We start from the raw sequence: 24237 nt of genomic DNA on the forward strand, positions 1-24237 counted from the left end.
TGGATCACTCTCCGGGATGTCTCCGTCCTTGTCTCGCGGTGGTGACTGGGAGATCCGGAGGCATGAAAATGGCGCAAGAGCAGAAGAACATGAACGGAACACGAAGAGGGAAAGGTTATAAATACCTATCTGTCCTCCAGAAATCAGTCTTCATCAGACCATTCAGTCCAACATCTCCCAGCCTGATCCGGTATCCAGAGTCTCCTCGGTGTCTTCGCCATGCTTTCTATCAAACGCACTTTGCTGCTCCTTGGAGCTGTCCTGCCAGCCGTGTTTGGCGCGCCTGTCCAGGAAACTCGTCGTTCTGCTCAGAAGATTCCTGGCAAGTACATCGTGACCTTCAAGCCGGGCACCGATGCAGCTACCATTGAGTCTCACACTCTTTGGGCCACGGATCTCCACAAACGCAATCTGGAGCGTCGTGATGCCACCAGCGGCGATGCTCCCGTCGGTATTGAGAAGAACTACAAGATCAAGGATTTCGCGGCCTACGCCGGCTCCTTCGATACTGCTACCATCGAGGAAATCCGCAAGAGCGCAGATGTCAGTCCTCTTCAGAACCCTACCACATCATGAGCTCAGTGACTTACAAGCCCACAGGTTGCCCATGTCGAGGAGGACCAAGTCTGGCACATTAACGCCCTAACGACTCAAAAGGGCGCCCCCTGGGGTCTTGGCAGCATTTCCCACAAGGGTCAAGCAAGCACCGACTACATCTACGACACCAGCGCTGGCGCTGGCACCTATGCCTACGTTGTCGACACTGGCATCAATGTCAACCACGTCGAGTTCGGTGGCCGCGCGTCCCTGGCATACAACGCCGCTGGTGGCAACCATGTCGACAGCGTCGGCCACGGAACGCACGTTGCTGGTACCATTGGCGGCTCGACCTACGGAGTGGCCAAGAAGACCAACCTTCTGTCCGTCAAGGTCTTCCAGGGCGAGTCCTCCAGCACCTCGATCATCCTTGACGGTTTCAACTGGGCTGTCAACGACATTGTGAGCAAGGGTCGTACTAAGAAGGCCGCAATCAACATGAGTCTTGGTAAGAGCACCCCGTCTTGCTCGTTCGACTGGATTGAAGGTAACGGCTGCTGATGGATAATGACAGGCGGTGGCTACTCTTATGCCTTCAACGACGCTGTCGAGAACGCCTTCCAAGAAGGTGTCCTTTCTGTGGTCGCTGCTGGAAACGAGAACGTATGTGAACCGTCTTCGAAAACTTACATATGAACATTGCTAGTTTTAGTGCGACTAACATATCGTGTCAGAGTGATGCTTCGGAGACAAGCCCTGCCTCCGCTCCTAACGCTCTGACTGTTGCTGCGATCAGCAAGAATAATGCCCGCGCCTCCTTCTCCAACTATGGTTCCGTCGTCGACATCTTCGCTCCCGGTCAGAATATCCTTTCCGCCTGGATTGGCTCTAACACTGCCACCAACACTATCTCTGGTACTTCCATGGCCACCCCCCATATTGTTGGCCTGTCCGTCTACTTGATGGGTCTCGAGAACCTCTCTGGTCCTGCTGCTGTGACCTCTCGTATCAAGCAGCTGGCCACCAATGGTGTTGTCACCGATGCTAAGGGTAGTCCTAACAAGCTTGCTTACAATGGCAATGCTTAAGCTTATGCCGAAGGGCCGATAGGTTACAGAGACTGCGCAGGGCGAGTCTTAACCGAGGGATGATTGGGAGGGCTAAAGGAGTGCGGAGGATGTCCTCCGCAGGTTGATGAATCTATGAATCCTAAGTTATATAACAAAGCAATGGAATGATTTGAGTGATTTGATACTCCACCCTGTAAGCAGATAATTTTTTTCCTCGGCTTGATCTAACAATATGTGATGGGACGCAGGGAAATAACACTTCAACTATGTCCGCTAAAGTTCATTAATCACCACCCACGCCTCCAAGGTTTTTTCACTCCAGATGACGCTCACATCCTCGTACATTACGCCTCAAGGATACGAGCGGAAGATTGGCGATGACGAACAGTGTGACGAACACGCCAAGGAAATGGGCAGAGCATATCCATCCGCGAGGAATGTTGATCGTGATGAACCTTCCGACTTTCCAAATGAAGCATGCTCATGGCCCACACGGACACGACGAGAGCTGGGTATTCTTGCTCAGGGCCCAATGAACAGCTCGATATCAATAGGCTATGGAATGCACATTGAGGGAGCGCTTACCTCATGAGAAACGTGTCGCATACCTCCCTAGAAGCCTGCTCTGAAGATAGCAACAGCTCCTACATCGTATCCCTGGCTCCGGTGCTCTGAAGCCCTTCAAAATGTCTCTAGCTCTCATGGATGTATCTCGTTCACGAGATCCTTTGCACCTGAATCTCAAATTGGGCATCCCTATGACCTGAACCCTTCCTGATGCAGACCACAATCGCAATCTCCGAGGAGAAGCTGAGCCCGCTGAGCAACCCGGACTCGCTGCACATCCATCTTGCCCAATATGGGCTAAAAATGACCACCGATGAGCTTTATGTGCAATGGGCAATAGGCAACCGTCGACATCCTCGTAACTGGGATGTCTCTCGGAAGGTTTATGATATCAGCCTCATCTTCTTCCTTGAGTTTTTCACGTAAGTGCCTGTCTGTCTGGGACGACGTTATCTGCGCTAATTTGAAGAGCGTATCAGAACAGCTGTTAGCACTTCTGGTGTATGTTCCTTCATGTCGTATGAACTTATCCAGCAGACCGTCGACTTATTCGATCATCTAACTAGTCAACCGCCGCCGGAGCTGCAGCTGCAGAATATGACTTGGAGAAGACAAGATCCATCTTCATATTTGTATCAGTGTTCGTTACCTGTCTCGCCTTCTGAGCTATTCCAAGCCATCTGTGAGAGTGGATGTGCTTGCGGGTGCCATTATTGACGTGCAATAGGTATCTTCTCGGGCAAGCATTCGGGGGTATCCTCTTCCCGCCCTACTCTGAAGTTTTCGGACGCAAGAGGCTCTACATCGTCAGCACTGCGTTGTACAGCGTCAGCTGTCTCGTCGTAGCCGCCGTTCCTTCACTTTGGGGTGTGGTTGTGGGCCGCTTCGTCAGTGGGTTTTTATCGGCGATTCCCACCATTGTGGTAATAGGCAGTATAGAGGATATGTTCAACGCTCGCGACCGTGTTTGGATGGTATGTATCTGGGCCGTAACAAGCAACTTGGGTCTCATCGTGGGGCCAATTTTGAGCATCTACATAGTTGCAGATCTGGACTGGTAAGCGTTGCTTGACGTTTGATGGCCCGGAAAAGCTGCTGACGGATTGACTTCTAAAGGCATTGGCTATATTACATTGCAGCCATTATAACAGGTCTCCTTACCTTCGTCCTTCTCACCATCCGAGAATCCCGCCCATCGCTTTTGCTGGCAAGAGAAGTTGCGCAGCTCCGCAAGGTGTCAAAGGTTGAGTCGCTGGAAGGAGCGAACCCAGACCATACACCGGATCTGCACAGCTTTGTGCGGCTTGCCCTATCTCGGCCTGTACTTCTTTTCTTCACCGAACCTATCGTGTTCATAGTGTCTTTGATAAGCGCAATCTCAATTGCACTAGTTTATCTTTTCACGGAAGCATTGCCTCCCATCTATCAAGCCTTTGGTTTCAGCCCCCGACAGGCCAGTTTACCCTTCATCGCTATCGGTGTTGGGCTTAGCCTTGGCTTGCTGACTCGCTACATTGACCTGTACATCATCGACCAGCACCGGCATCAGGGCCGCGTCCTCCTTCCCGAGCACAAGCTGCTTGGTCTGTGGCTGGGAGCACCTATCCTCGCAGGCGGGCTATGGGTCTTCGCCTGGACCATTCCCCCCGGCGTGAAAGATTTGCATTGGAGCGTATCCGTGATTGCGCTGTTGCTGGTCGGATACTCGCTGACCGAGTTAGACTATGTCCTTGGGGGCTATCTCACGGACAGCTATTTAAGCTACGCATCGAGCGGGTTCTCTGCACTCAGCTTCCTCCGATCGATCCTATCGGCTGTCTTTCCGTTAGTCTCGCCCCATCTGTTCTCGGCTCTAGGGGCCAATCTTGCTGTGACCGTGCTGGCGGCCATGGCAACCATCTTCTGCATTGTTCCGCCCTTGTTTACGCGGTATGGTGAGAGGCTTCGGGCTCGGAGTGCGTTCGCCAAGCAGAGTTTGACCATGTATCGTCAGTATAGTGTTGACGAGAATGGATATTGACGTGTCGAGTCTTGAGGAGCGTCGCTATTGGACGCCATTCAGCGAAATCGAGCACTGGACCTCAAGGCGGCAGGAGGAGCCTGACATAGGTCAAACAAAGATTGCCTGGGGGTTCTTGATATGACACAAATAACGTGGAGTTGTCCTGTTGATATGAACTGTCAATTGTAGAGCTTGACTAGTTTGCTGGTCGGTTTCCCTGTCACAATATCCGATAGTTGCTTTTTCTTTTTTTGAGCTGTTTGATTTCACCGTGACAACAGATTCGGTAGAGTCCCACAAAGGGGAAGTGGAATCAAAGCCATTGCGCAGCTTTTGGGGGAGGTATGTATAAATGTAGATTCATCCTCTGTGGGATATCTTTAGCAACTTTGCAACAATATGATTCTCCGCCATATTACCACCATCCAGACTAGACTAGTATCAGCTCTCCACATCAACACGCCGCTTCAACTTCCCCACCAATTCCCCTTCCGCTCCCCCAAAAGCAGCACTCGACATGATCCAGACTCGCTGATCCCGCCTTTGTGCTTTGATGTTCCGCTCGAGAAATGGACGGCCCGGATCTTCAGCGATTCCGCGTCGACTCTCACACTTCTGATGGACAGCCCCAGTCGCTGTCGTCCCTCGCAGACGACGCGTCCGCTTTAGCTGCAACCCAACAGCAGCATCACCAGTCACATACACCAGCGCTTGCAGATCCTCAGGACGCGCAGTCGCTTCAGCCTCTACAGTCTGCGCTTGAACACTCGAACCTCCATCTCCATCATCCGCAGGAGCAGCGGCACCATCACAATGCGGTTCACCCGCTCAATACACTGGCGTCTATGCGGCCGTCGCGGCCTGGCGAGTCGGTTAATACCGAGCTGATATCTCCTCAGCAGTTTGAAGAGAAGCTGCATACCTACCACCACACATCCCGAGACCAGGCGTTCCCGGGTTCCCTTTCGGATGATCAGCGGATGCAATCCTGTTTAGCTCACGGCGGCGATCACGATGCACACCACGCGCAGGTCCTGTCGCAAGCACGTTCAGATCTTGCGGATACCGCCGTTGCGTGTAATGGTAATGGCGCCGACGATGACGCGCATCTGCGCAACACCGGCTTGCAAGTATCGCCATCCTTTCCGCATCATTTGCAGCTACAGCCGCAAAGCGACGACTACTCTGTAGCCCCGGAGCTCTCGAAACAGGACGGTGGTCTGAAAGACATGAAACTGGTCCCTGACCCTCCCGACCTTGAATACTGGAGGGAAAAGCTATTCAACGTGGACGAGACGATCACCTTGACTGAAGACCAGTACGTTCTACGCAGTCCCCTCCATACGAATTGAATCCCAAACGCACTTATCTAACCACTTGCCCTGCAACTAGATTCCGAACCTACTTCCCCCACGTCGACAACGTCTACTCCCACCGCTCCACACAACGCTACAAGCGCAAGCCCTTCGTCTCCCACTACTGGGACTGCAGACTCAAAGGCCGCCCGCCCGGAACCCCCAAATCCGACGATCCGAACAAGAAGAAGCGGAAACGCACCGCCCGACAAAGAGACCTCTGCGACGTCAAGATCAAAATCACCGAATACTTTCCCGGGTACGGTGTGGCTGCTGTGTCGGACTTTGCCGCGACCGGACCCGAGACTACCTTTCCTTCCTCGGAGTTTCTGCCCAGCGTGAACTCGTTGTTCCATGAGTCGGCCTTGGGACAGAGGAGGGACAGTCAGCCGTTCGGCGTGCTCACGCCGAATCCGACCTTACCTGAGGGTCATCCCGGGGCGAATGGAGAGAGATTCTTTACGATCCAGCGGGTCAATGGCAATGGTGCGAATGGGAAGAATGACGGGGTGGGCGGAGGCCATCGGCATACGTTGGAAGAGAGCGACCGGGTCAAGAAAAATAGTGTTCAGCGGTATTTGCTGAAAGAGGCCAAGGAGAAGAAGAAGGCAGTCACAGTAAGTGTGCGATCTTTCTTTTTACTACGTTGGTTTTCAAGTTTGCGCTGTGGTGTGACTGTCATCCTTTGGTGTGTATGTGATTCCGCTATTTACGTCACTGCTGGATGCCGTATTACAGTGACCTCCAGCTTCCCCGCTTGTCGCAGCTGCTACAACTGGGACACATCCGCGAGACGGTTGCTCGATTGAAAAGACTTGCTTCGACTCAAAAAGTATATCTTGAGACTAACCAAATTTTAAAGACTAGAACGATGTCCTCCCAAAATGAAGCCCAGCAAAAAACCTACCACACCAAAGCTACTGGCTTAGCGGCCTTGACCGCTATAAATCATTCCAATGAAGCAGAACTCAAACTGTTCGGAAGTTGCTTCTGGTATGTCTGAGCATCCAGTCTTTCAGCCCGGTGTCAGCTAAAACGTATATTCTAGCCCTTTTGTACAACGCGTTTGGATAGCCTTGGAAATCAAGGGTATCCCATATCAATATATCGAAGTAGATCCATACCAAAAACCTCAATCTCTATTGGAGATGAACCCCAGAGGCCTGGTGCCAGCGTTGCGGCACGGTGATTGGGGATCGTATGAAAGCTCGGTTCTGCTCGAATATGTAGGTTTCAACCCACACTTTCCTTTCCCACGGGGAGGCCGTCATCTCTTAACCAGAATCTGCAGCTCGAAGACTTGGACGTGGGTCTACCCCTTCTGCCGCCGGGCGATGCGAAGTTACGAGCTCACTGTCGGCTCTGGACTGACCATGTAAGTATCATGTGGTCCGACATTAGTTTCCGAGACTAGGTGCTGAATGGCTGCAGATCAATCGTCACATCGTGCCCAGCTTCTACAGGGTTCTCCAGGAACAGGAGGAACAAAAACAGACGGCGAATATGCAGGAGCTCCAAGACGGTCTCAAGACTCTAATCACGGCTGCCAATCCCGAAGGTCCATTTTTCCTGGGACCGAGCATCTCCTTTGTGGATGTCCAGATTGCCCCTTGGATCCTCCGACTAAGCCGGGTGCTCAAACCGTACCGTGGCTGGCCAGACCCCGAGCCTGGAAGCAGGTGGGCCGCATGGGTTAGCGCAATTGAGGCCAATGAGCATGTCAAGGCGACAACTAGCTCTGACGAATTGTATCTTGACAGTTATGAGAGATATGCCCGTGAGTATATCTCCATGCCGTGACTGGCACAAGACTGACATCCCGCAGAAAATCGACCCAACACGTCGCAGGTTGCAAACGCAATCAACTCCGGAAGGGGGCTGCCATGATTTCTTCAGCAAGCCAAGGTAGTTGTGTCACTAAAGACACATCCCGGCGCGAAGGAAACAAGGCCCCGCCCCGGATGGCGCGACGTGCTGTGATCAAGTGGCCCTTGCACCTCTGTAGCCTGCTCTGAAACCACCTCGTCCACCGGCATCTGGGCCTCTAGGACTGCGAATGGGTTGCCGCGGAGATTGTGGCTGGTCATTCAATACCCGCTCGCCAGCTTGCTGTCTCTCCTTCTTCTGCACGTAGGTTGAATTGGGTTTGGAGGAATATGAGGGGTCGAAGAGCTGTTTTGACTTCGTCGAGGATGCAGAAGAGTCTCGCTTATCTCTGTTGTTGTCTCTGCCATTGCCGCGGCTCTTTCCCTTACCTCTGCCCTCAAACTGTCTGGGAGGAGTCGCGCTTCGCGGTGACGATGCACCCGAGGTGGTTGCAGACGGACTTCCAAATAGTCTCTCTCGCACTTCCTCATATTTCCGTTGTTTTTCTTCCAGGTTCTTCAGAGCAATGGCATGCCGTTCTTCTGGAGTCGGTTCTGGCCGGTTCTGGTCGTCATCTGAATCCTCCAGGCTATCATTAGTCGCCAAACCGAGCCGACGGATTCCCGCAGTCGCTGAAGAAACTCCGCTGGACGATGACTGGCGCGTCATCAATTGAGGTGTGCGGCTGAGTACAGTCACCGCTGGTTTGAAATCCTGCTTCAAAGGGACATCGGAACGAGCCTCTAGGTAGTGGAAAGTTTGCGGAGATTCACTATCACATAATCAACACATAAATATTCAATTGAAATTGATAGTAGAGGGTGTATGCACGCACGCTTCGGCCCATAGCTGCCGGTTGAACTCGGCCTGTTGCGCCCTGCGCTGCGCCTTCGTAACTTTCGAGGATACCTTCTTCTCTGGAGGAGGGGTTGGATCATCGGATAGTTTCTGCCGAGGAGAAATTTTCCGGTCAGATGCTTCTTGTGAAGGTGACGAGTGGACGCAAATTGTAGAATGGCTCTGGAGGTAGATAACATCGTGATTGGAGATAGAAGACATACATCTGCCTGTTTTTCCCAGTCATCTTCCCAAGCATCGGGGGAGCCAGCAGTAGGCTTTGCGCTCATATTCACTCGGCCGGAATGGAGTTAAGAACCTGGATTGACTACCACACTAGGGATATAGGCGACAAGTCAAGGTCTAGTGGTGTAGATGGGAGCAAAAAATGGGGAGAGAGACACCAATTCAAATCCAGCCCAATATGTCCATTGATAGCGGTCTTGTTTCGACAGTTGTTGCGTGAGAAAAAAGAAAGTGAGCAAGCAGCGGGGAAAGCCAGCGAAGACGGGAAAATCATTGTTGCTTGATTAGTTAAACTGCGGCGGAGCTCAGGCGTCTCGACTCCGCCGAGAGCTGCATCTATAACCAACGATCACTGTCTGTTTGCCAGCCTCATCTTCGCTTGTCCTGCTTCTGGAAATAGATTAAGATGCCGACTGGTAAGTTCTGGGCTCAGATGCTTTCCCCACCAGCCCTTCACGGCTTACCCTACGCCTCCGCACCCAGTACGTCTAAATAGCTGCATGACTCGCTTTGCTAACGAAGCTCAGATCTGGACGGCGACTCGCAAATGGCTTCATCCCCCGAATCTTCTACCGACTCACCGGCCGGCTCCCGCACGCCTACGAACAACAATAGTCTCAATGACTCCACGCCAGGATTTGCTGGCGCTTCCGAACTATCCCCGCCAGGCTCGCAGACACAGAACTTCTCTGAAGCTACGGAGATGGCCGCACTCGAGAAGAACAGACCCTCAGATTTCTCGACACAGGTTGCTGGACAGCAGCAGCAGCAGAAAAGGCAACCCGGGGCACGGTGGATGAACAAACGGGCAGAGGAGGAGTACCAGCGAGCGATGGAGTATATCGTTGATAAGGACTTTAATCTGGGTAGGTTGAGTAATCAAGCGCTGCTTGCTTACTGTCATCATTCCCCTGGTACTTGTCATTGAGGACTATGGCTAATGGTATGCCTAGATGAGTTCGGTGACCCTTTCGATGACCGAGACATGGAGGAGGCGGTATTCTAGGGTTTGCAGTTGAACCTACGGGCCACTTTATCTGTCTCTTGCTTAATGCAATTTTAGAGACAGTAGTTTACGACCTTATGAGTTATGCTTACCGGGGTATGGCCCAACTAGTGCCTTTTCTTTGTCTTTCGACCATAATGGCTAACCAGTAAGCCAGAATTGAATGATCTTAGCTATGTCGCTTCTCAGAGCACTTTATTGCCATGTTAGACCGATCAACGCTAATTTGGCGTCGAAATCCTTTTAAGTAGCCCCTCTGTTTGAGTGAACGCCATGGTTTGCCAGTGGCGTAGTCAAAGAACGTGCCTAGACTCAGGCTTGACACAGTCGGAAAGGCTCGTTTGGAGATTCGGATGTGAACAGGTAGATAAAGGCAGTGTGTCCTAGTTAATAGCCTCATTCTAGCATTGCGAAAACAATCTCTTCTTGACTTGGTTGCTTTTCAGTGATATATTGTCATATTATGCGAAGCTGAAAGCCGAGCAAGTCGAACAATGACAAGCCTGTTCCTGCCATGGATAAGACGAGTGTAGTGTGCCGTAGCACAGAGCCAAGTAGATGGGACGACGCCTGAATTTCTTCAATCATAACAGTAGTGCTGACTATCCACTTTCTCACCAAGATCAGGGTGTTGGGGGGAAACCGTGCTGTGCTGCTGTCCGACTTGTCGATTGTCTTCCTAGGTTTATCAGGGCATAAGAAGGACCACCTTTTTCTTCTTCACTACACATGAAGTAGAGGATGACCAAGTCGCCCATGGTATGGAACAGAAAGAGATACCCTAGATGATTCAGCGTCTCCAGGTGAGTTGTCCGTATGTATCTCGTAGTTTATATCTGATAAGTGGTTGGCACAGCAACGGTCCGCCCACCGCCAATCAACACGTCCGTCCGGCTTAATTGTTAGGTAGTCTTACCTTTTATTATGATTTCTTTTCATCTTGGCCATGACGCGTATTTGTATTGCTTAGGATAGACGGTTTCTTCTCTATCAGCGTCGCATTTATGCTTCAGTTATTAAGCTTGTATCCTATTATTGCAGTATTCTAGAAGCTTGAACCTCTAGATTGCATTCCCCGTCGACATACAGTTGAGCTCCGTCACGGCGTCGACATTCCTCGGGGCTCCAAGCAGCGATGGCCGCCAGCCATGATCCATCCCTTCAACCGTGCCCTCCGTCGCGAGCATGGTGAGTTGCTTCTTTTGTCCCTTCTGACATCCTTGTGAATTATAATGGGTGCTTTGACCGGGGAAGCGCTGAAGAATTCCCACTGCCCCTTTTTCTTCCCTTTCCATTACTCCCGGAGACTAAGGTACGATCGCTGATACGATCGCGACTGTGTGCGCCAATCGCGCGCGCTTTCGCTGGGTTGAGTTTTCATAGCCAGCTTCAGAATCAGGACGAAAAGTTCAGTTTCACGCCCGTCAAGGCCGCCGCCGCCCCTCGTCTATGGGATCGAAAACCCTCGAACGCGTTCCTTGGGCGTTCGAAGTCGCGCAAAGTCTGGAAGCGCTTTCGTTCCTCTTTTAACAGCATGAAAGCGCTACAACGTCTCGTCGCTGCATCGCACGAGGACGTTGATGAAGATCTCTTCACCGAAATCAACTTGTCCAGGAATCTGGGGTTTGTCCGCGGTGTCAAGCGACGGTGCTTTGGGCTGGAGGATCCTGAGAGTCAATCGGACAGTAGGGTTCTACGAGGACGTTCGTTCCTTGAGACAAAATGGGAGTCTGAAGCGACGGGGAGAAGACGTATGCATGCTCACTTGATGTTTGGTTTAGCCAGGCTTGGCGACTACGAGACACGTGCTGATTGACTATAGGGAAACTGCCAACGAACCCTGCCGACTTTACTGATCTTCAAATGGAGCCGATGAATATGGATGCTGAGGAGGTGGGAGATCACGCTGTGGCTGACAAGGATGAGCCACGGGACGAGGCCACGTCAAGCGCCGAACAGGACACGGACGCATCCTTTGACTCGACCCCAGACACACCCACGGACTCGGATCTTTTATCAGCGAATCTCCGCACGCTACATGGCAAGTCCGTCAGTGCAGATCATTGCGCTGGACACTACGATTTCGAGATAAATGCCACCGGCGAGGTCGCTCAACCTGACTCCGCACTTGACATCAGGGTAGCGAGTCTTCATACCAATATTGCCCCAGATGCAGCCGTGGATACATATATGACGGACGATCGACAAGATCTGTCAGTCTGGGCAGAATCCACAGTCACAGCAGAAGTCACAGCGGAGCAGGGTCTAAGTGTGCAACAAGAGTCCACTCTGGTGCGTTCGGCACTACGCAGCTCGCTGGGAGCGGAGGATGCCGAGTTGCTCAATAACTTCTTGTCCAAGGCCAAGGCAGCTCGCGCCGCCAAAGCCGCAGCTATGACCGTGCAGGATGTGGCCGCAGAACCAGCCTGCCAGGAAGTAAGTGACGTACCAACTCCACAGGCTCGACGGGCTCTGGAAGAGCTGGACGCCAATTCGCCCTCGCCATCGAAAGTCCAGCTGTCTCCAGTCAAAGCGTCTGATCCTGCAGAGGGCCCTGATCGGGATGAACAACCACGAAAAAGCGTTGATGCCCGAGAGGACGAAAATCAAGCCGCCAGCCCGGTTCGTCGAAGTTCGAGGAACCGTGCTGCCAAAGTTCCACCCCAGACCACTACGCCCACTCTTCGTACCCTGAGTCTTCGTCGCGCAAAGGGGACGGAGTTCGTCTTCCTGCAGCGCACAGAAGCCCAGGAGCTTGCGCTGGCGACGCGTCGAAACACTCGGCACAACAAAGGAGATGCGGTCATGCCGAAATACGTGCTTCAGGCCTTGGTGGAACAATCGCAGAACACCAACCTCGATGTCGATGATGGCAAAGCTGCAGACCCTGGTCGGAAGCGCACAGGGGCCAAGAAATATGTGACATGGAACGAGGAGCGCCTTGTGCAGTACCAAGGGGAGAACAACAGTGAGGGAGGGGAGCGGAAGCGCAATGACGTCGCTTTGAATCCAACGGTGAAGGGCACCGATAAGAAGAAGGCAGCCAGTAACCGCAGCACCCGGTCCCAGACAGCTAAGACCGGTGGTGATGAAGAAGTGGCTGCACCTGCTACTGCAGCTCCCAAGGCGCGGCGTGTGCGGCGGCTAGGAGGGCCAAAGAGTAATTCCAGTCCTGTCGCGGCCACAGGCACGAAGAAGGCGTCGCTCCTCCCCACTCTCAGCACTAGCAACAGTGTTGAGCAGCGCAAGAAATTGATCCCCAAGCCGCCCAGCGCTGTTGCAACGGGTACTCCCGTTTCGAAAAAGATGCTACCTTGCGCCAACACCGACGATAAGAGCTCGTCTGACTCTACCAGCGGCAGCGCTCCTCGAATGAGACCCAAGAACATTCTCAAGGCACATGCTGGATCGACACCGATACCGAGACGTATCCGTCCCCGCCCTTGATTGTGCACTTCAACTTCTATCGTTATCTTGTTTTAAATACTGATCCTCCTTTGGAGGTTGTACATAGCCTGGTCTGCCCATCAGTTGCTTACGGGATTTGCAAGGCGCATGGACTGGCGAATCCGGCGTTGTTGTATTGTGATTGTTATTGTTGCGGTCGACTTATCAGTGGGTAAGGCGTTATGTGTAAGAGCCACACCTTGTAATGAGTTCATCTGCAGTGGTTTGTTGATCTGTTGATCTTCAATCCTGCTTTCATGTGAATATTACCGCCATCACTTCGGTTTAGTTTCTGTCAAGGTGGTGAAAGATCAAATCCAACCAACCATATCAATCGTTTGGATGACACGACGATCATCTTACAGGTATTGTATACGACTGAAGAATCTAGTTGACTACGTAGTTACCAACTGGGGGTGTGTTCATGGAGATCTCGCTTAGCCTTTGATAGTCCAGCGTAGTTTGTTTAGTGCGGGGGAGAAGAGATGCGTCGCATCGTCATTTGTTGGACTATGTATATCACCATTATCGTATATGCCGAGCATTACCGACGATTGTCTCCGTAGATCCGACTCGTTGCAGGAGCAGGATGAAGTGTGAGGATGGTCAGGTCCGATAGCTATGCAAGTGGTGCCTAATAGAGCTATACAGGCAACAGGTGGGCAAAGGTACCGTCAAACCAAGATGACGGCCATGCTCTTGGCTGAATCTTGTCATTAATATTCGCATCAGCAATTGACTTTCGGTAATTAGATAATCCTTACGAGGAAGGTTTGCCTGCTGCAGATTGCATTCTTCTGATGCATCAGAAGCCTTGCAGAACTTACCATATGTCGGAGCGGGAGCATATCAACGAGGAGTAAACTATCAGTACTGCATCTATACAAGAATAATCCCTCATCCTTCATTTTGATCCAACTCAGACGGAATGAAACCGAGTCTCATTTTACAGAAAATCACTCAAGGGATGGAATCAACCACTCAAAGCAACCTGTGAAGTACGAAGTACTCTCTCAAGTATGGTTCATTATTGACAGTTTCGAGGATGGACAAATCATTGTCGGGGACCATGTGGACCCATATGTTCCTGTTCATTAGGGGAAATGATGTCCATATCCATATCCATATCAGCTCCGTTGCTAACCTTGAGCATGAGCCTATGAGTAGGATAGCCTATCCAGTGTTACCATTTAAAAGGAGGTGTAGGGAGTAAGTTAGGTGACAGCGGCGACGTAGTAACAGTAAGGACCTCAGTGATCCACTTGGCCCATATACTCAGCCCAATGAATCTCGTACCGACGTCATGACCTGCTTCCCGTCATTCCTCAAATGATCCTATCTAAGTACTTCTAAGAGTAATGTTACTAGTGTAGGGCTACAGCCTTTATTGCTAAGATAGGTGTGTCTCAAAAGTCACGGATCCACGGGCTAAACTCGGTCATTCCTGTTCAGGAAGCTCGGTGTTTAGGGCTTTTCCGTTTTTGCCCACCGGGGCGTGGCTGAGTCCCGGGATTTCCCGATTCTCGTTACTCGAGGCTGGTGACTGGCGGTGCACTGCATTGACTTACGGAGTACAGACGATAGTAATGTGTCGGACTCCAATGAGCTTTCGCAGTAGTAAATCTTTAGGTAAATAAGGCTGCAATATACGGTTGGCTGCATCGGCTTGAACCCCTGACGGAGCTTCTTGGACATCCAAATTCGGCCAGGTGCTAATGTTACAATGGAGACAGCAGCAGAGCATAGCGTCATACTGCGTGGCTAGTTCTGACTTGGAGGACAGTCCTCCGAGTCGTTGTATTACATTTACAGCAGCCTCTTGATACTGCATGCAGTTACATTGACGCTGCAGCCTGTAGGAAGCTCGGCATCTCATTGGATTTACGGCTGCGTTTTTGAGTTGAAGAGTTTTCAGGCAATTTCGGGACGGATTTGACAGGAGTGTGCTATTGGTGGTTGGTGACATCTTGGGCGCATCTTATCATTACACGGAGTACTTTGCAGTTTCAGTTATTTTGTCTACTGTACTCTACTGTACTTTGTAGAAGTGTACTGGTAGATACTACTAGTCAGGACCATGTGTTGTGACCAGCTAATCCAGCTAGCTTATTGGAATTGTTTCATATGTAGCTATGTACCGTGTCAACGATCATGATATTCGTCCCAACATTAAATTGATTTTTTATGACCCGCATAAAGCGAAACCAATTAAGCAGACATCTGCTTGGCCGTCTCCTCGGGCCACACATCGTAACCAAAAGTATCCTTCATGTTGACGAATCGGAAATGACGGCCCTCGGCGACCTTGTTGACCGCCTCAAAGTCGGCATCCGACAGCTGAATGCTCTTGAAGTTGGACTCGATACGAGCCGGGTTCGAGCTCTTGGGCAGCACAACGTAGCCGCGGCGCAGACCCCAGGCAATCAGCACCTGCGCCAGCGTGTTGCCGCCCTTCTTGGCGATCTCGTTCAGGGTCGGGTTCTCGCTGACGCGCTCGCCGGTAGTGGGGACCTGGTTCTGGGAGCCCAATGGCGAGTACGCCTCGGGCAGGATATCGTGCTTGAAGCAGTACTGAACGAGCTCCTCGTTAGGCAGGAAGGGGTGAATCTCGATCTGGTTGACGTGAGGCTTGACCTTGGCGAGCTTGAGCAGCTGCTCGAGCCCTTCAATGGTCCAGTTCGAGACACCGATGGCCTTGGCCTTGCCGTCTTCGTAGAGCTTCTCCATTGCCCGCCATGTGGGCTCGGGGTTCTTGGTGAGGTCTTCCAGGATGACGTACTATTTGTTTGCTAGTTAGTAAGGGTTCAGGCCGAGATAGATACTGGGACAAATTACCTTTCCGTCAGGACCGATCTTGGGCTTCTCCTGCGTCTCCTTCTCGGCGGCAATGGGCCAGTGGACGAGGAAGAGGTCCACGTAGTCGACCTTGAGCTTCTTCAGGGAGTTCTCAAGCGACCAGATGACATCGTCGTAACGGTGCAGGTGGTTCCAGACCTTGGTGCAGATGAAGATATCCTCGCGCTTGACCGAGGGGTTCTGCTTGAGGAAGTCTTGGATGGCATCACCGACCTCGTCCTCGTTCTGGTAGAACCAGGCGCAATCCAAATGTCTGTATCCGGTCTTGAGAGCACATGTGACAGCATTGTAGGTCTCGCCTTTGGCACCCTCGCTGGCGAAGGTTCCGAAACCGACGGCGGGGATCTTAACGCCGTTGCTGAGAGTAAAAGTGACACCGGCCGACATTTTGCAGAGAAGTAGAGGCGCAATTGAGGTAGTTGAAGTGGAAGGATTCGAGGATAATGAAGAATGGAAAACTGATCAAAAGAAACAAGATGTTCAGGGGTACTGGAATGGATGACGGATAGGTGGGAGAGAGGAAGGAATTATTGGGTGGTTTTGAGGCAGAGGGGTAGCAGTGTAGTAAGAAGCTTAGGTGGGGTTGCAGAAGACGACCGAAGGCGGCAAGCTGGGATGACGATGATGATTATGATGCTTTTCTCTCCTAAGATCCTTATGATTCTTTTTTTTTAAGCTACACAATCTTCTATCCTGAGAATCAATTCCTGTTTGTTCCAGCTTAAAGGAGATAAGCAACAAACATGCTTGACTGCATATCTTCTTCACTAGAACTGCCTCTATTTTTCTGCACTCAATTGCTGATGATGTGTGAATAATAACTAACAGCTACTCTGAATCTCCTGAACATTTTTGAGAATTAATTCCCAAAAGTTAATTCACCATTATTACTCTGTAACTCTGCTCTCTTTCTTTTCTCTCCTTAGTGATGTGATGCCCCACCAAGACACACAGTCCCTCAGCGATGACATCATATCTGCCTACCTGCAACCAGCAAATCAAAAGGACGAAACGGCGCGAGCGTTTGACCCGCCGCTGCCCGCTCGATCGTCATCGGCTCCATCGATCTGTAGACATTCCATGGGTGGAAAACACTAAATAGCCAATCATAGCAAGGATGGGTGGGTTCCTGTCCACTCAGCGTGCAAATTGGCCTCATGCTGGCTGAGAGGATCATTTCTTGGGCGGTTCGTCTGGTAAAGAAATTTCCACTTTAAGCCTTTATCAGCCAATGGGTGGGTGGGAACGTCAGTGATGCCACCTTCGGCCACTCAGTCCCCGCCCCGCCCTCTTTCCATTCTCTGATGAATAATTTCTTGATAGATGTTACAGACCGTATCAAACAGGGTCTACCTTCTATAATGAAACTTAAATACCTCCTTTACGAAATACACAGTACAGCCCAAGTACCAAGACCCACGGCAATCCTGCCTGTCGGGGCTGAAAAGGGTTTAGCCAGCCCGACGCCGGCTCCGCCGTACCCGCTGGGCGTATCAATGTTTCCCTGGTACCAACCATTATTGGAAACAATTACAGCGTAGTCCATCCCGCAGTCATTGCTGCTACCATGATACCATCCCATTTCCCAGATACCTAAAACGTTGATGACGATAATTCCTAGGAATGATGATACGCCTGGGTGGAGCCTGATTTTCTCATTATGCTGCTGCGTTGGATAGAGGGAAAGACAGTGACAGTGGAATGGTTGACCGCCACTGGTTCTGGTAAACCACGTTCAAGTTAATAAATACCTGATCTCCTTCACTATCACCTTGAGTTTTTCTTCATTCACCTTTTTCCTTCATCCTATCCTTCCTTATCTTCTCGGGAAGCCGTTTAGTGAATCCTTCAAACAAACACTGATCCGGCCCGCCCCTCCATATAAGAGTGATATCATCTCTCCTTCTCTTATTACCCACTCATCTCCCTCCTACGGTACTCTACCTTAGCTCTACATCTACATACTCTCTCAACTCTCATCTACCATCACCATGCCTCGCTTCGACGATGCTGACTTTGGCGTCGAGCCTGCTCCTCCCGGTGCTCGTTCGCCCAGAGATGCCCGTGGCAGTGCTTCTGGCTCTCTTCCCATCCCCAACGAGGCTGGCAACACTGTCGAGATCCCTGCCACCAGAAGCTCCATCAGTGATGCCGCTCAGTTCATGCACAACCTGAGCTTGTCTCCCTCGATGCGGGATCGTCGGGGTTCTCGCAACTCTTTCGGCACTTCCCTCCCCATCCCCAGATCCCCTCGTGTGTCTCGCCTGTCTTCTGTTCGCATGGCCGACGCCGCCTCTGTCTCTCGTGACCTCCTGGCCTCTCAGGTACAGGACATGTCCAAGGAGAAGGTCGCTGCCGCCAAGAACATGGCGTTCGCTTTCGACATCGATGGTGTCTTGGCTCACGGCAACCACGCCATCCCCCAAGCCAAGGAGGCCCTTAAGATGTTGAATGGTGACAACGAGTTGGGCATCAAGATCCCCTACATCCTCCTGACCAACGGTGGTGGTAAGACTGAAGCCGCCCGTTGCGAGCAGCTGTCCGAGATCCTGGAGGTGCCTATCTCGACGGACCAGTTCATCCAGTCTCATACTCCAATGCAGGCATTGTCCGAGTACTACGAAACTGTTCTCGTCCTGGGTGGCGAGGGTCAGAAGATCCGTGAGGTGGCCGAGAACTACGGCTTCAAGAACGTTGTTCATCCCAAGGATATCCTTGCTTGGGATGAAACCGTCTCCCCATGGCGCACATTCACCGAGGAGGACCGCGCCGAGGCCAAGCCCCGCGACTTCTCCAAGATCAAGTTCGATGCCATTCTCGTCTTTGCCGACTCTCGCGACTACGCCACCGACATGCAGCTGATCATCGATCTGTTGCTGGCTGAGGACGGCAAGATGCTGACCCGCGCCAAGGACCCCGTCTCCTCTCGCATTCCCATCTACTTCTCCCAGGGTGACTTGCTTATGCCTACCGACCACAAGGGTCCTCCTCGGTTGACTCAGGGTTGCTTCCGTATCGCCATTGAGGCGCAGTACAAGGCTTTGACTGGCGTTGACCTGGAGCGAGTTGTCTACGGCAAGCCCGAGCGCGCCACCTACACCTACGCCGACGAGGTGCTCAAGGCCTGGATGGAGCAGATTCACAACGAGAACCGTCTGCCCAAGAACATCTACATGATTGGTGACAACCCGCAGTCGGACATCGTTGGTGGCAACATGTACGGCTGGAACACCTGCCTGGTGCGCACCGGTGTCTTCCAGGGCGGCGAGAACGACGAAAACAACCCGGCCAACTTTGGTGTCTTCCCCAACGTGCTGGAGGCAGTCAAGGCCGCCGTCCGCAAGGAGCTTGGCCAGGAGTTCAAGTTCAAGTGGAACCCCAAGGTCAACCCTGTCACCCACGGTGATGGCTCTTCCGCTGTCGAATAAATCATTGACTTGTGGGCACTACAACTTTGCTACGTGACAAATGATTTGAAAGCAGGGAAAAAGTGGCTGAAGGGGTTGAGCGCTTTATTCTGGGCGTCTGGTTTATTGTCTGTTCATTGATTTACGGTCATCATTATCATCATGTTGATCTAGACGATTTTTGCATCTTGGGTTTATGGGCTAGGACTACTGATATCCATCGGCGCTTGTCTGGATGCCCTCCGGCAAGTCGACCACTGCTACAACTGGTTACAATTTGATTTTCTTTTTGCTTGCAAATAGACCTCTTTCGATTTGCGTCATGAATAGAGTTTTCTAGTTCTTTGCATTGAAGTCATGCGGTCATCGTTGACGCCATACTGACGAGTGTATCTGTTCAGCGAACTTTGTCCAATCAAGGTTATCTGGAAAAGTGTAAACAAGCCAATTTCTCCGAGAATCATCCCCGATACGGAGAATTTAAAGATATATTGTTAGTATCTATCCACCAAGTGGCAAAAATACCTCGGCAGCGTCCGAGTCATCTGTCAGGGACAAACAAACAGATAATAGAAGAAAGAACTTTCTAGACCGTAGATCTATCTACATGTGCACAAGAATAGCAGGGTTTGCTTCTGACACAAATTTTGAGCCGGGGGGTATTGCCTCCAATGTGGCAACCGCAATGGCAGCCGCAGACGACGTATTGTTATTAGTGTTGGGTGCAGACACCAATGCAGACTAAACTAGACCGCAGCCACGACGCAAGCCCAGCCGGCTTCTATCCGGTCGGCATGGTGGCTTTTTCACTTGCAGGGATTTAGTATCATTTAAGATTTTGATTTCCAGGGCGTGTGGCGAACTCTTACCAAGTAACTAGTTTCTAGTCGGAGAATGACATGATATGGACGGAGTGGGATTGGGATTGCTTTGGCTGTCGGAAATATCATTTGTCGAGCGAAGCGTAACATGTCTTAGATGGTGTATACAACAGGGATGCATATACAAAGTAGGTTCGGTGTATATCCGGTTCCGCTTATAGACGGATAGCATTGCTCGTTTAGGGCGCTGAACAACTGATCCGCCAGGATGATACTCCTCTGAACGCTACGACTATACAGACGTGAGCAAGACACTTCGTACTTTGCTATACTCGACTGGTTGAAAGCCAGTTTTTCTCCCTCGCCGGACGGGAACGTCCGTGCCGCTTGTTGATACCAGGATGGGCAGGTGTCCGTCAGCATGGAACCATTCTTGTCAAGTGGTTGCTTGTGGTGAATGATTGCCCTGGTGGTAGCGACGTCGTAGACACGATTTAGGACGGTAGTCCGTCAAGTAGAACAGTATTCACAGGGCTGTAACGATCATGCGTCTCAGTACTCCATACTTAGCTAGGGTCTGGCTCCTGGCACAGCTCCATTGTGAGGGAATCTCTGGATATGTGCAGCGTCTCGTCCCGCTTTGCACTCAGAGACAACCTTGCCGTCGCTGTATCCCTAGGATAGTGCGGAATCAATGAATTACACTCATCTTGGACATTGACCTTGCTGGTCCAAGAAGAATTGCTCAACCTGGTAACGGAAGAGCTGGACTGAGGAACCAGCTTTGTCTGGCCAACAGTCGCGCAATGAGTCAGTGGGGTTCCTCGCTAGCTGGACCTGTGGCTCGAACATACGACTGATTCTGCTCATGGACAAGGTAGCATGCAGGATGTTTGTCACGCCAGTGATCATCTTGTCGTAGACTCACGGGGCCGCCCCAGGTTGTGTTGGCAACCATAGTGAGAGCATCGACATGGAATTCACCGAGAGCTCTCCGTGCCATGTCGAGTCCATGTGCAGAGATGATGTACAACTTCTCCGCGCGTGGTAACTGACAATTGTGTCTGGTGCCAGAGACTCTGCTTGGTTGTATGCCGTTACGTGAGACCAAGCTTCTTTTGAGTCTGCTGGGTAGCGTCTTCGGAAGGCTTGTCCTATTTAGTGTGATATCGGAGATCCACATTGATCGCGTGCCACCAGGATTACCAAGCTCGATTGATCGTTGGACAATAAGAAGACGAGAATTGAAGCCATCAAATGAGTTATCTGATTGCGGAATGGCAGTGTGCCCCGGCCCTATCCATATTAGTCACGTCCCAGAGCATTGCAACCGCCAACTGATCACCATTACAATGAGCTCATGCTGACAACCTTCGTCTGTCAAGTTGCAATCATCGGCTACGAGAGCAATATCATCGAACTGCCAAAATAAGCCGATCCGAAGGCCCCGAAATGATGGTCGTCCCATAGAACATAAGGGACAGACCTGCCCCCATGCTTTGGCTCCAGGCTTTCCAGACTCCAAGGCTTTAACATTCAGCCAGTCAGACCAACATTAATCATCTCTCATCTGTTACGATTGTCGTGCCTTTTATCCGCTTCTGGTAATCTCACAGAATGCACCCAACAAATACCGCCGCATGGCAGATTGCCGAAAAGGCCAAGCCTCTTGAGATCAGGCCCGTCGCCTACACCCCTCCCAAGGAGAATGAGATCGTTGTCAAGAATGGCGCCATCGGCCTGAACCCCGTCGACTATCTCCGCCAGGAGCAGGGTGCCGCGCTGTTCTCCTGGACCACCTATCCCACCATCATGGGCACCGACGTGGCGGGTGAGGTCGTCGAGGTGGGCTCCGGCGCCGCAGCGGCACGCTTCAAGCGTGGCGACCGCGTGCTGGGGCTGGGTAGCGAGCTCAAGGACAACAATCCTGCCGAGGGCGCGTTCCAACACTACACGGTCATCCCCGCGCAGGTGGCGTCTCCGATCCCCGCGGACCTGTCGTACGAAAACGCCGCCGTCATTCCGCTAGGCATATCGACGGCGGGTTGTGGGTTGTTCCAGAAGGACTACCTGGCGCTGCAGTTACCCACGAGCCCGCGGGCTGCGTCGAGTGGCCAGCTCCTGCTGATTTGGAGCGGCTCGTCAAGCGTCGGCAGCAACGCTATCCAGCTGGCTGCTGCGGCGGGCTACGAGGTCGTCACCACCGCGTCGGCGAAAAACTTTGAGTACGTCAGGTCTCTCGGCGCTAGTCATGTTTTCGACTACCGCAGCCCAACTCTCGTCGAGGATATCAGGAAGGTCTACGACGGCAAAACCGGAGTTGGTGCGCTGGCAATCGGCACGGAGGCGGCAGGCCCTTGCTGTGAGATCCTTTCCAAGGTCAACTCGCGCAAGTTTGTGTCCTTGACCAATCCCCCGAGCGGTGCATTGCCGGAGGGTATCGAGTCCAAGTTTGTGTTTGGAGCTGCTGTCAAGGATAATGAGGTTGGACCAGCCATCTTCGAGGCTTTCCTCCCCAAGGCGTTGGCAGCAGGTGAATTCAAGCCTGCCCCGACTGCCGCGGTGGTGGGTAAGGGATTGGGATCGATTCAAGAGGGACTCGATCAGGTGAAGAAGGGAGTGTCAGCCAAGAAGTATGTTATCAGTCTGCAGTAGAGCTCTCAAGTTGTTAGTTGTCCTTTTTTGTCGTTCGACTCAGACTCTAGAGTACTGGCTTAGTGGCATGCAATCAGTAACTTTTTTTTGTCAGGTGTTGGGATCATATCGCACGACGACCTAGATGTTTCTACGGAGTAGGTCAGTACAGATTCAACAGTTGCTACTGGGCGCAGTTCTAGATTATTTTTTCGTGAATAGCCCTGCAGGACTGCCTGTAATTCCTACGGAAGCTCGAGACCATTCAAGGCCGCAGCTCAAGCAGATGCGCGTAGGCCCTTCCTCCCTAAAAGGTCGATCAATTGACCATGATAGTACTGATGTTTCAGAGATCAAATGAGGTTCTCTAATATGGACTAATTGAGCATATCGAAGAGTGTTTCTCCTTCACCTGGAGGCGAGACCCAGGGGCCGACATTGCGATTTCGAGCGTGCATAATTGTTACAGCCAGTCAGACATAGTCGTAAATCGAGAGGTGATCTTCCCTGGTTATGTGCCAGTAGCAATGAAACCCTTGTCTTCCCTAGACCTAGTGGACTAGTTGACCAGTCGATTGCACTAGTTGCACATCATTGAACCAGTACCCATCGGTAGATGCAGTGTGTATGACACAGCGGACTGATCCAAGGAATCAAGGGGTTCCGACCAAGAATGAAAGGGTCTAGGCAAGTGACCTCCGTACTCCTTGGGAATATGGGATAGACAAGGACCAGGCGGACGGAGTAGATAGTTCAGGTCTTGGCTGGATGATCCTCCTTGGCATTTTCTTCCTTGAGCGGACAGAGAGGTAATGTTGACCACGAAGGGATGGTTATGCGGTCTAGACATGCATGCTGAATGCTAACTTGATGATCAACATACCATAGCGAGGAGCTGGGAGAAGAAGATCGTCATCCAAAACCCGAGAAATTGGATATGTTGCAGCTGCAGAGGATGGCGAACTGCAAGGAAAAGAAACGCCAAAAGAGATCAGGTCATGTGGTGTTTCCTTGAGAAGACAAGGACGGACTAGCAACGGAGTCCGCAGGCAGGACTATCCAGACTAGTTAGCGTCAAGTCCAGCCATTGTGCAATAATAGTCCACGTATTTGAGCTAAGCATTAGCATTGTTTTGCTGGACCGAGTCGAACCATTTTCCGGTCGGAGATCTGTTGCCAGTTGGATGGAATTGTTGGGATCCCCGGGTTTGCTAAGGGAGTTGGTCAGGTGATGACTGTTGCAGAGCCAGGGGATTCGGATTGCTAATAGAAAGGTCAAGTGACAAATCAGAGACACAACTCATCATGATCCTATAGTGCTGTAAATGTAAGTGTCAGACCTCCGCATGATCATATCACCACCCTGAGAATGCTTGACGAAACGACGAATGACAGATCAAGCTGAGACGGCTAGTGTGGAAGCTAGCATAACTGTTAGGTAAGGCAAAACAGGGGGCGCAGGTTTAGTTTTGGGGAACGTGGCTGGATCTGGGGTACTCGAGACTAGTCGGTAGTGCACAGTACTCAGCAGTACAGTACATACTCTGGTCTATGGGAGTCTGACGGACGACGGATCTGCCTTCATT

The 24237-nt window shown here is 51.5% G+C and overlaps 9 protein-coding genes across 9 annotated transcripts; 7 read left to right on the forward strand and 2 right to left on the reverse strand.

Moving 5' to 3' along the window:
* Positions 1-219: 219 nt before the first annotated feature.
* Aud_007174 (S8 family peptidase) lies at positions 220-1625 on the forward strand (the record flags this gene model as incomplete). The annotated part of the gene is made up of 4 exons (XM_043292067.1): positions 220-543; positions 601-1045; positions 1112-1200; positions 1272-1625. 4 exons carry the CDS (start codon positions 220-222, stop codon positions 1623-1625), a joined length of 1212 nt encoding a protein of 403 aa, XP_043148002.1.
* A 759-nt stretch (positions 1626-2384) lies between these two features.
* Aud_007175 (putative MFS multidrug transporter) lies at positions 2385-4194 on the forward strand (the record flags this gene model as incomplete). Its single annotated transcript, XM_043292068.1, has 3 exons — positions 2385-2596; positions 2902-3231; positions 3291-4194. 3 exons carry the CDS (start codon positions 2385-2387, stop codon positions 4192-4194), a joined length of 1446 nt encoding a protein of 481 aa, XP_043148003.1.
* Positions 4195-4745: 551 nt separating this feature from the next.
* Aud_007176 (glutathione S-transferase family protein) lies at positions 4746-7418 on the forward strand (the record flags this gene model as incomplete). The annotated part of the gene is made up of 7 exons (XM_043292069.1): positions 4746-5494; positions 5569-6148; positions 6280-6524; positions 6580-6757; positions 6823-6906; positions 6963-7308; positions 7357-7418. 7 exons carry the CDS (start codon positions 4746-4748, stop codon positions 7416-7418), a joined length of 2244 nt encoding a protein of 747 aa, XP_043148004.1.
* Positions 7419-7511: 93 nt separating this feature from the next.
* On the reverse strand, positions 7512-8524 carry Aud_007177 (uncharacterized protein; the record flags this gene model as incomplete). The annotated part of the gene is made up of 3 exons (XM_043292070.1): positions 7512-8169; positions 8233-8345; positions 8459-8524. The coding sequence occupies 3 exons, from the start codon at positions 8522-8524 to the stop codon at positions 7512-7514; spliced, it is 837 nt and encodes a 278-aa protein (XP_043148005.1).
* A 362-nt stretch (positions 8525-8886) lies between these two features.
* On the forward strand, positions 8887-9486 carry Aud_007178 (uncharacterized protein; the record flags this gene model as incomplete). Its single annotated transcript, XM_043292071.1, has 3 exons — positions 8887-8962; positions 9008-9346; positions 9434-9486. 3 exons carry the CDS (start codon positions 8887-8889, stop codon positions 9484-9486), a joined length of 468 nt encoding a protein of 155 aa, XP_043148006.1.
* Positions 9487-10621: 1135 nt separating this feature from the next.
* On the forward strand, positions 10622-12933 carry Aud_007179 (uncharacterized protein; the record flags this gene model as incomplete). Its single annotated transcript, XM_043292072.1, has 3 exons — positions 10622-10674; positions 10870-11237; positions 11309-12933. 3 exons carry the CDS (start codon positions 10622-10624, stop codon positions 12931-12933), a joined length of 2046 nt encoding a protein of 681 aa, XP_043148007.1.
* Positions 12934-15141: 2208 nt separating this feature from the next.
* Positions 15142-16176, reverse strand: gldB (putative glycerol dehydrogenase (GldB); the record flags this gene model as incomplete). Its single annotated transcript, XM_043292073.1, has 2 exons — positions 15142-15711; positions 15769-16176. The coding sequence occupies 2 exons, from the start codon at positions 16174-16176 to the stop codon at positions 15142-15144; spliced, it is 978 nt and encodes a 325-aa protein (XP_043148008.1).
* A 1604-nt stretch (positions 16177-17780) lies between these two features.
* Positions 17781-19217, forward strand: Aud_007181 (phosphatidyl synthase; the record flags this gene model as incomplete). Its single annotated transcript, XM_043292074.1, has 1 exon — positions 17781-19217. The coding sequence occupies one exon, from the start codon at positions 17781-17783 to the stop codon at positions 19215-19217; it is 1437 nt and encodes a 478-aa protein (XP_043148009.1).
* A 2417-nt stretch (positions 19218-21634) lies between these two features.
* On the forward strand, positions 21635-22672 carry Aud_007182 (zinc-binding alcohol dehydrogenase family protein; the record flags this gene model as incomplete). The annotated part of the gene is made up of 1 exon (XM_043292075.1): positions 21635-22672. One exon carries the CDS (start codon positions 21635-21637, stop codon positions 22670-22672), a length of 1038 nt encoding a protein of 345 aa, XP_043148010.1.
* Between the last annotated feature and the right edge of the window lie 1565 nt (positions 22673-24237).

The sequence above is a fragment of the Aspergillus udagawae genome (assembly GCF_001078395.1).
Source record: "Aspergillus udagawae IFM 46973 DNA, scaffold_5, whole genome shotgun sequence".
NCBI classification, from domain to species: Eukaryota; Fungi; Ascomycota; class Eurotiomycetes; order Eurotiales; family Aspergillaceae; genus Aspergillus; species Aspergillus udagawae.